Source organism: Crotalus tigris, unplaced genomic scaffold, assembly GCF_016545835.1.
Source record: "Crotalus tigris isolate CLP2741 ecotype Arizona unplaced genomic scaffold, ASM1654583v1 scf7180000019818.546109, whole genome shotgun sequence".
NCBI lineage: Eukaryota > Metazoa > Chordata > Lepidosauria > Squamata > Viperidae > Crotalus > Crotalus tigris.
In genome coordinates this window covers 150152-160737 of record NW_024097727.1, presented here as the reverse complement: position 1 = coordinate 160737, position 10586 = coordinate 150152, and the positions used below count along the sequence as shown (strand labels likewise).

At 50.2% G+C, this 10586-nt stretch overlaps 1 protein-coding gene across 5 annotated transcripts in view; it reads left to right on the top strand.

The window, feature by feature from the left end:
• Positions 1 to 5078: 5078 nt before the first annotated feature.
• Positions 5079 to 10586, top strand: part of SPATC1 (spermatogenesis and centriole associated 1) — a 31349-nt gene continuing 25841 nt past the window's right edge. For 2 of the 5 annotated variants that reach the window (XR_005559313.1, XR_005559312.1), the window contains exons 1-2: positions 5087 to 5419; positions 5990 to 6235. Coding sequence is in view for 3 of the 5 variants with exons in the window: in XM_039364663.1 (XP_039220597.1) it covers positions 5233 to 5419; positions 5990 to 6235 (433 nt within the window). In the remaining 2 variants the exon portion in view is untranslated. Of the gene's footprint in view, positions 5420 to 5989; positions 6236 to 10586 lie in introns of all 5 variants that reach the window. The other 3 variants (XM_039364663.1, XM_039364662.1, XM_039364661.1) reach the window with 3 other exon arrangements.

Below are 10586 nucleotides of genomic sequence, written 5' to 3'. Positions count from 1 at the left end.
GCGATTTAGTTCCAGCCCATAAATACATTTTGGGGGGAGGTGTAATTCTTTTTCAAAAATAATACATGCCATTAAGCTGTATTGAACAAATCCTGTAAGTGGTTGTGAAACTGAGAAAGAGGGAAAGAATGATATTCTTGGCTGGTTTCATTTGTCATGACACAGTCTGAATAAATCTGTGCTTTATCCATAAAAAAGTCTATGCAGTTTGCACCAGACGGGCGTAGAAATTGGGATGAAGCAGAAAAACACCATCCAGGACAGGGTACGGTGCTATTTGCTCACCTCAGCAACCAGGTTTCCGTGTCTCTCCAGAAGCACAGTAAGGGGTGGGGGTGCATGGGGTGTCAGAGAAGGAGCATCTTTGTCAGGGAAACATGTCCTTCCAGTCAGTTCATCCACCTCTGAGCCCCACCTTGCACTCAGCTCTCACCTGTGGCTCCCCAAGGCTGTTAGTATGTGGCAACAACCACACCCCGGGTAACAGCTTTGACCCTCTGGCTGAACCAGGGGAGGGTGGCTGATGGGCCTTAAACCTTCACTGGAGCACGTGAAGAGCGACTATGGCCTGAGTGGGTGAGACATTGGAAGGCCCAACGGCCTCCTCCACTCAAGGCCACAAAGGCAGCCTCTGCAAGTGCCTGGAGCATGGAGAGCAAGACAAGGCAGAGAAGATGCCCACTCGCCCACTGCAATGAGTCCCACCTCTGCTTCCCTTGACTTGACTTTGCCCCCCAGTTAGATGGAAGAGAATGAGGCTGACGCTGCGCAATTCTCACTTAAATCCAAATTGCAAGTTCCGTGATGCCATGATGGCCAGGGTGCTGGGCGGTGGAGAATCCGCTAAGGCAGTCACCAATGGGGTTACCAGGGCCTTCTCCTGGCACTCACCCTCTTCAGCACGATATCCACTGCCAGGCTGTATGATGCCTTTCAGAATGCAGTGCTGGAATCAGCCTCAAGCACAGAGTGGGTGGGAATTCTACCCTTTAAGGAGACCTCAAGCTTTCGCCAAAGTGAAGGAAACTCTTCTGAGGGGTTTCCTCTTAGCTGATGACCACGTCCTGGATGCTGGCTCAGGGCCAGAGATGCATGTCGGTGGACAAATTCTCTTTGGCTTATTGCAACCTTGGACTCCCCATCAGTATTTGAAAGGCTGTAGCCGTGTACCAACCTGCTCCTGCATCGTATGCAGACTCCAAAATCGCAATCAAGAGGCAGAAACGAGCAGCAGTGGACCAGTTCACTTACTTAGGCAGCATGTCTCCAGTGACCACCAGCCCAGACGTCCACTGCAAAAGAGCAAAGGCGAGTTTTGCTTCCAATAGAACTGCACCCCATTAGACCAGCAACCAAAACTGAAGGTCTACAGAGAGCTCGATGCCCTCTACCCTTCTTCCCGCTTGTGAAATGTGTGTCTTGAAGGACAGCTCAAGCATTTACGTGGGACACGTCTTGGCAGAGTGTTGGGCACCGAATGGGCAGATAAGGTTCCAGACATTGACGTGCTAGAGAAGATCTGCCCTCAGTCCACACCGACAGATAGCAGAATAACTGTAAGGACCCACCTCAGTCAACCACCCAAGGAAGCAGGTCTCTTGAAACAGGCATTGTCTCAAAAGGAACTTTTATTAGGGGTCAGTGACAGTAGGGAAGTCAAGGCGAGATCTGGGGAAAATCCCATTTAAACAATATAGTTAAACCAGCGATATTCCTCCTCCCACCAGAGTCATAATGTCCATTTGAAATCTAACCAATCCACAGGTGGCACGATGTTCGGGTAACTGGCATAGTTGGCGCACATCTCAAGGTCTCCAGTTTTGTTTCTCCGCAACCGTCTCCCTGATAAGGGAGACATATTCGTTTCCCACAGTGATGGCGAACCTTTTAGAGACCGAGTGCCCAAACTGCAACCCAAAACCCACTTATGTATCGTCGGGTGCTGGGTGGGCGTGGCCCATGGGGTGGGTGTGGCTGTGGTGATAATGGCAGACTGGGTGGGACTAAAAAATTCAATCAATTCCAACTTTGTGAGATCTTTTTTTTTTCCCCATGAGAAGTTGAAATTGACTGATTGATTGAACCTTTTTTTTGCACATGGTGGCGGAGGCCTAAAGCGAAAAGGTTTTATAAAACCCAGCTGAAGGCCTAGGACTGGGGTGATGGCACGTGTGCCCACAGAGAGGGCTCTGCATGCCACCACGGCTTTCTCAAGTGGATAGAGGCGGGAAAGGAAAAGTAGAAAGCAAAAGTTATCTCAAGTGAAAGCAATTATCCTCCCTCCCCCTAGCAGAATGGCAGGCCCCAAAACAAGAGCACAAGAATATATATGCAAGGAAGACAATAAGGATTTGGGGACTGACAATACAGTTAGAAGGGACCTTGGAGGTCTTCTAGTCCAGCCCCCTGCTCAAGCAGGAGACCCTGTACCTTTCCAGACAAATGGGTGTCCAATCTCTTCTTAAAACCCTCCAGAGATGTAGCATCCACCACTTCTGGAGGGAAGCTGTCCTACTGATCAATTGTCCTTACTGACAGGACTAAGTTCCTTAATTCTAGGTTGCTTCTCTCCTTGCTTAGCCTCCATTCGTTTCTTGTCCTGCCTTCAGGTGCTTTGGAGAAGAGGTTGAGCCCCCCCCCTTATCTACGGCAGCCCCTCAAATATCGAAAAACAGCTATCATGTCACCCTGTCCCATTTCTTTAGACTAGACTCAGGGTAAGCAACCATCTGGGAGTTGAAGTCCACGAGTCATAAAAGAGCCAAGGTTGCCTATCCTTGATCTAGACATACCCAATTCCTGTTTTACATATCTTTTAGCTTCTAAACCTCTTTAGACGGGGGGGAGGGGCAGACAATGTCATCTGTGTGCCAAACAAGCACATCCCTGAGCACCTAGAGGAGCTTGGTTGGAAAATGGTCGCGTGGAAGGCAGGTGAAACATTGCAAAGATACATTAAAGGCCTTCTGGAACTCGCTGGACATGGGCACAACCATCGGAGAAACACTGGCACAAAATCGCTCTGCCTGGAGTGGCCCCATCCATGAAGGCTGTCAAGCTGATGAAGTAAAGGGTCTGCTGCAGAAGAACAAGCTGTGCAAGCCTGGAGCCATCGGTGCCACCCCTGCAGGGTCTGCCCGTTTGCCCAAGGTGTGCCAGGATGTTCCCTGCCTGACTTGACCTGGCCAGTCCTCTTCCCACACACCACCGGCAGTTCTAATGTGGCTAATGAGATGGATGAACAACGTGCATGGAGGGAGATCACCTGCTGCAAAGAGGGGGGGGTGTCTTTACATTAATTTCTAAGAGCCCCCAAAGAATGAAGGTGGGATGCCCACCTGTGAGGAAACACCTGTCAAGCTATGAAATGGATCCCCTCATTGGCAGCTCGCCCAATCTGGCAGCACTTGGCAGGGAAGAAGCTGAGGGGGCAAAGTTGCTGGCAGGTTCCTTCCCCTCCCCCAAATATTCTCCCCCTTCCCCAGCCAAAAGGTGGGGCTTTGCTGCACCTGTTGGGGACTCCATGGCTGTAGAGAGATGCCGGGTATGTGTGAGAGGCACATTCCTCCGTGCCCCCCCCCCCATGGCCTTGTCCCTTCACCCCTGCCTGGCTCCAGAGCCTCCAGCATGAGCAGATACAACTCTCTCCACAACTGGCACTTCCGGTCTTCTCTGAGCTGGGAAAGGGGCACCATTTTCTCTTCCAGGCAAAGCTCTGTGGACCCTCCCCTGAGTCTTCTCCGGCGTAACTCAACTTGCACGGCCTCCGTGAGGGTCCGTGCAACAAGACCCAGCTCCCCAACCCACCCATGGGACACACTGGGGGCTTCTCTCCAGCCCACAGCTGTGGGGCAGCAAGGCGGACGCTGCTTAGTTTTCAGAGCACCGACAGCTGGCCAGGTGAGGGTGAAGGTCTGTTCTCCGAGCGTGTGGGTTGGTTTCCGACCATTTCATTTCATTACCAGGCTAGGTAACCTCTTCAGCTGCATTGAAGGTGTTATCTAACCTGGTAACGAAATGTTCAGAAACCAACCCACAAACTCAGACAACGGACCTCCACCCTCATCCTCCACCCAAGCCACAGATATTCGCCCCCATTTGACCAAACTGGATCTTCTTTTTCCATTGGCCAACAAGTGAACTTTTTGCAATATCACTTCTAAATGGGGGGGCAGAGGGGGGAGCAGGAGGAAGGGGAAGAAGGCTTCTTGTCCAGAGGAAGCCTAAATATGATAATGGGCAAGTCACAGATGGCCCAGAATGTTTGGCTGCTTACTGAAGGTTCCCAGGACCATCCAGGTGCCCTGCTGGAGGTGTGCATCTCATCTCTGGACCAGTCCGAGTGAGACCCAGTGGACCCGAAGGGACAGGAGTCCCTTTAGCCGTTTTCAACCAAGCTCCTGCATGAAGCCAGGCTGTCTGCATTTTAAATAAAGCTTTGAAGTAGTACAGTCTGGATGGCTTGGGTTGCGCCTGTGTAGGGCAGTTCGTGGGCCATGAGCAGCATCTGCATTCTGGGTTTTGCCCCTCACAATCGGGCCACGGTTGGAAGGGAGCCGGCCAGAAGGGCCTCCCCCAGGGCCGGGCTCAGCACCCACTTGCCTCTTTCTAGGGCACCAAACCTCGTCTCTTGCCAGAAGGGGCAGAGACCCTCGTCAGCAGGCTGGCAGGCTGGAGAAAGAGGTCAGTGTTCCACACCCTCATGGCCAACCCCATAATAATAGTAACAGTAACAACAACAACAACAACAACAACAACAATAATAATAATAGAATTGGAAAGGATCTTGGAGATCTTCTAGTCCAAGGCTTTTCAAACTTTTCACCCATTGTACCACTTTTAGGATATGGCAACATCCGAGTACCACCTTGCAGAAGCCCCCCTCCTCTTCATTGTGGGAGCAGCTGGCTAGAACCAGGCACCACCCTTGGGCCAGCAAGGGTCCCCCCTGGCTGGGTCAGGGTCCTCCAGGCCCTCCCAGCAGCTCCTTTCTCCTCTGGAGCAGAGTCCAGTGCCCCCCCTCACCTTCCAGTTCCTTCCCTCCCCCACCTGGCCGCATCACAAAGGCTGCTTGGATCACTGACAACTGTCCAAGCTGCCACCTACCAGCCCAGCAGTGGACAGGAGAGGGGAGCTCTTGGCAGCTGGGGCTCCCACATGGCCCTCTGAATGTCATTCTTTTGGGGCACCTGAGGCAGCAGAGTCTCCCCACTTCACAGCACTTTTAAGGGGATGGCTATCTTCACCCGCTATGAGGCATTGAGAAAGGAAATCAAGGCCCTTGTGGCTGAGAACGAGGAGCTAAAACAGCTGGTGCTCCTCCTACGTGAGAACCAGGAGCTCAAGTCCGTCCTTCACGACCAATTCAATGAGAGGAACCTGCTGCCGAACTTTGAATCCACCCGGCTGGACCAGCAAGGTGGCATGCGCGGGGGGGGGGATGTGGCATGCCCTTGACTCTAACCAAATAAGAGTCCCCAGGCTGCCCTGGGCCCCAACCCGGAGTCTCTGCGCATCCACTCAGTACTGAGCTGCAGCAGTGTCCCAGGGGGTCAGGGCAGCTGGGGCAGACCTTGGCCGGGAGACGAAGAGGTCCCGTGTCCCCTGGTTTTGGCTGTTCCTCAAACGGCAGCAAAAGAATGACCAGGAGAGCAACACCAGCAATGGTGGCCTCCACCACCATCTGCCTCAGCCCAAGGTTATCCCCACTCACCCAAGCGCGATCCAGGTGGAGACCCTCCATGGATTGCTATGAGAACTTCCATATCTCCAAGCCCCCCACCCCCCACCATGGTGGATGCTGGTAGGGCCAAGGTCCACTTGAGGAAGCATGTGCAGAGAGACCTGGGGGCCTATTTCTCCACCCACCCCCTGCATCCCATCAAAGAAGGATGGGTGGAAATCCATGAAGGATATAGGGCTGCGGGGCGGTTCTTTCCCCTCAGCAACGGGAGGCTGACCCAGGCTTCCCTGTTTGTCCTCCCCACAGAACCTTTATTGAACCAGGCCTTCCTTGACGCTTCCAACTTGGACCAATCCCAAAGTTCCCCGAGCACCATCCTGCGACTGGGCATTCGACAACGACATCCATCTGGCCTCACAGCCCAGCTCACCACACAGTATCCTCCACCGCCCCCTTCTCCACCAGGGGGAGGAGTCATGGCTTCCACGCCACGGGGGCACAGCCCTCCCCGATTCCAGGTCTGCTCTCCAAGCCCCGTAGGCTCCACTTCCGGTGAGTCACAGGTGCCCGCTGCAGCTGACCGAGAGAGGCGTTCTTGCAGGGTACAAGCTTGACTGTGCCAGGGCAGGGTCCTGCAGGGGATGCCTCCTCTCTGGGCATCTCGGGGGAAATGGCCAAGTTTGGAGGTTCTTGGGGCAGATCTCCCAGCTTGCACTGCACAGTTGGCCCAGCCACACCTCGGTTTGATGGGTGATTCTGAGCTCTGCCCAAAGGGACTCATGGGGTCCAGCACATGTGGGCCACCCCACTGGTGGACTCTGGGAGGACTGAAGCTGACCATGCTCCAGATGCTTGGGATTCAGCTGCTCCTCCTTCTCAAGCACTTCGCTGGATGGGGAGTTGGCCTGGGGTGCGAGTATGTGCCCGGGTCAGTGCTCATCCGTGAGCGATCCTGGTTGTGGCTAGAGCAGAGCTCGGAGAGCCCTGGCGAGGCCTTGCTCCAGCCTTGTCCGCGAGGCATTTGGTTGCGCAATATGGAACCAGGCAGGAGAAGGTGGTGTGACTCATGGCCTGGAGATGGTGCAAGGGCACTTCTGGGTATTGTCCATAATTGTATGTGTGAATCTATATGGGTATGAAAGAAAGCAAAAAAGAGAGAAGGATGCTGGATTTCAACATAGACGATCTCTGAACTCACTTTCCTTGTGGGGAACAGAGTCTTTCCCTCTGTGTAGAGGAACAACAATCCCGTCCTTTCAACCAACAGCCATTAGATGCTGCCTTCACCCAGACAAGGAGCACAAGGCCTCCGCAGGCCAGCCACGTTTCTCCTGCTACACTTGCAGCCTTCCCGCTTTTCAAAATCCTTGTAGCAATGACCTTCTTGACGGCAGCCTTTTCTTGGATGCCAACATGCACAGTGTTCATCTCCAATGCTACTCTTCATTGTATCGCTGCATACAAATCTTGGAAATATTCCTTCTACTGTCCTTCGCTTAAATTTTGTCTCAAAGTTTTTAAGAAGAGACTGGACAGCCATTTGTCCGAAATAGTATAGGGTTTTCTGCCTGAGCAGGGGGTTGAACTAGATTGTACCACTGTACCATTGTACCACTTTTAGGATATGTCAACATCCGAGTACCACCAGTCGCCTAGCAGGGTGTCAAAAACTTGATGACCCAAAAAAAAAAGAAAAAAAATGATAAAGTACAAGTAGTCTCAACTTACAACAGTTCAATTAGTGACGTTTGAAGTTACAATGGCACTGAAAAAAGTGCCCCCAAGCCACTGCCGAGCAAGATACCTGCCTGCCCACCCAGTGGCACTCTTCCTCCTGTCCAAGGTTTTAATTGTTGTGAGCAGCGGGGGTGGGGTGAGAGTGTTTGGTTTTTATTCCCCCTGTCTGCTGGGTGGTTGCAGCAGGTTTTGGTCACTTCACATGACCCTGGGACACTGTGACCATCATAAATATGAATCAGTTGCCAAGCATCTGAATGTAAATCACAAGACCCTGGAGATGCTGCAACATTCCAGCTGATCGGCACTTCTTCTGGGCTCAGCAGAAGTGCCAGGATCAGCGCCAAGTTCCAGCTGGATCCTGGCGCTGATCCTGGCACTTCCTCTGAGCCCTGACAGCCCTGCAGCTCCAGCCATCTCTCGCTCAGGCTTGTGCGGTGCTGCCACCGGTTCAGCTCATTCCCCTCCCCCACTACTACTTTTCTAGAATGGTTGCATACCACCTGCCAGGTGCCCATGGACCACAGGTGGTACCCGTACCATTGGTTGAAAAGTCCTGGACTAGATGACCTCCAAAGTTCCGTCCAACTTTATTATTATTATTACTTTTATTTTTAATTTTGTTAAAATTATTTAGTCTCTTCGCCTTCTTCTGAAACAATTTGTTTTTCTGTTAAAACTACATTGTATTTTTTCTTTGTTTTTTAATCTTAATTGTTTATTGGTCTTTTTTTCCTACATTTTTGCACAATACTTGTCTTTCTATATGCATTACAGATTTCTCATTCTCCATTTTTGTAGCAATCATTTTCATATTCATTTTTCTCTTACCCAGAGTCTCTTCCACTTCCCATCGTTCCATCTGGCATCTCTCTCTCTCTCTCTCTCTCTCTCTCTCTCTCTCTCTCTCTATATATATATATATATATATATATATATATATATATATATAGTATATATACACTTCCAACTTTACGTGGGAGAAAACCTGAATAACCAAAGACCTACATATATATATATGATTATATATGTTTTCTGAGGTTTTTGCGGGTGTTTGTATGTAGGTCTTTGGTTATTCGGGTTTTCTCCCGTGTAAAATTGGAAGTGTCTTGGCGACATTTCGACGAAGTCCCGTTCGTCATCTTCAGGCTGGTGCTTTCAGTTTCGTGCTTCTAGGAGCACTTCCAATTTTACGTGGGAGAAAACCCGAATAACCAAAGACCTACATACAAACACCCGCGAAAACCTCAGAAAACATATATATATATATAAACCCCCCCCAAACACATCTTAGATCTGACCAACCACTGCCTATCCAACACATACTTCATCTATAATGGACAAAAATACAAACAAACAGAAGGAGCACCCATGGGATCACCCCTCTCACCTGTCATTGCCAACCTCTACATGGAACACTTTGAAACCCAAGCTCTAGAAAAATCAGATCACAAACCCAAACTCTGGCTCAGATACGTAGACGACACCTTCATAATCTGGCCACATGGGAAAGAAAAACTGGACAACTTCCTCACACACCTCAACAGCCTACACCCCAAAATACAGTTCACCATGGAAACAGAAGCTAACAACCAACTTCCCTTCCTGGATGTCTTAGTCTACAAGAAATCCAATGGCTCCCTAGGACACACCATCTACCAGAAGAAAACACACACAAACCGCTATCTGCACACTTTCTCACACCACCACCCAGCACAGATCAACTCCGTAGCCAAGACACTCATCTCCAGAACAAAACGCTTAGCTGACGAACAACACCTAAAACCCGAACTACACACTCTCACCAATGTACTAACATCCAATGGATTCCAAAGAAATAAGATTACAAACCTAATCCAAAAAGAAACCCCCACTAAAATCCAAGACAAAGAACAAGAAAACGGCAAAGCCCTCCTCCCATACATAAAAGGCACCACAGACAGAATCAGTAAGATCCTCCATAAACACAACATCAAAACATCATTCTGCACAAACAGAAAAATATCCACCATCCTTAGAAACCCCAAAGATAAAATTGAGTTAGAAAATCAAGGAGTATATGAAATCCCATGCACTGCTTGTCCCAACCACATACATCGGACAAACCAACAGAAGAATAAGTGCACGCATTGAAGAACATAAGAACTCAGTCAAAAAAGAGGAACCAACATCTTCCCTGGTCCAACACCTTAAAGCCACAGGACATGAAATTGACTTTAAAAATACCAGAACCATTGCCAAAAGTGAACATTTTAATAACAGAATAATCAGAGAAGCCATCGAGATAGAAAAACGCCCACACAGCATGAACAAGCGAGATGATACCTCCCGCCTACCAGCCATTTGGAAACCCGCCCTTATTGACAAACGACTCCCTAACACAAAAAATGATACCAGACCCACACTCACAAAAATCACACAGGATGTCACCACCACACATCCACGCAAAAAAGCAAACCCAAAGCCACACCGATGATGAGGCACGACCACAAACCAGAAGCCAGACCACAGCTGCATCATTAGCCACTTTAAACCCCTCCAATCCATACATGAAGCAAACTGACACCCTCCATGAAGATGAGGCACGACCACGAACGCGAAGCCAAAAAATAGCAAGGCAACCCAAAATCTTAAACCCCCCTGCAACTCAGACTAACCTGAGCACAACCAAACAGAACACTCCCCCAGGCAATCAGAGCACAGCCAACCCCCCAGGCAATCAGAGCACAGCCAACCCCCCCCAGGCAATCAGAGCACAGCCAACCCCCCCAGGCAATCAGAGCACAGCCAAGCCCCTAACCAATCAGAACACACCTCCACCCAATCAGAACACAGCCAAGCTCCCACCCAATCAGTTCATACCCCCACTGGCAGTTAAAAGGAAGAAACAGCTAAGACCACACATTGCTCCTCAAAGCACGAAGCTGAAAACACCAGCCTGAAGATGACGAATGGGACTTCGTCGAAACGTTGCCAAGACACTTCCAATTTTACGCGGGAGAAAACCCAATAAAGGTGGTTTAAGTAGGTTCAAGTAACATTTGCGCACGGCTCCTAGACCGTGTTACTGGCCCTGATTGGCCAGCTAATAACCAAGATGTATCTATAACGTTATGTTCTTTTCTTCGGATGCCCTTCCCTATCCCTCCACTATTGGTCTTTGGAG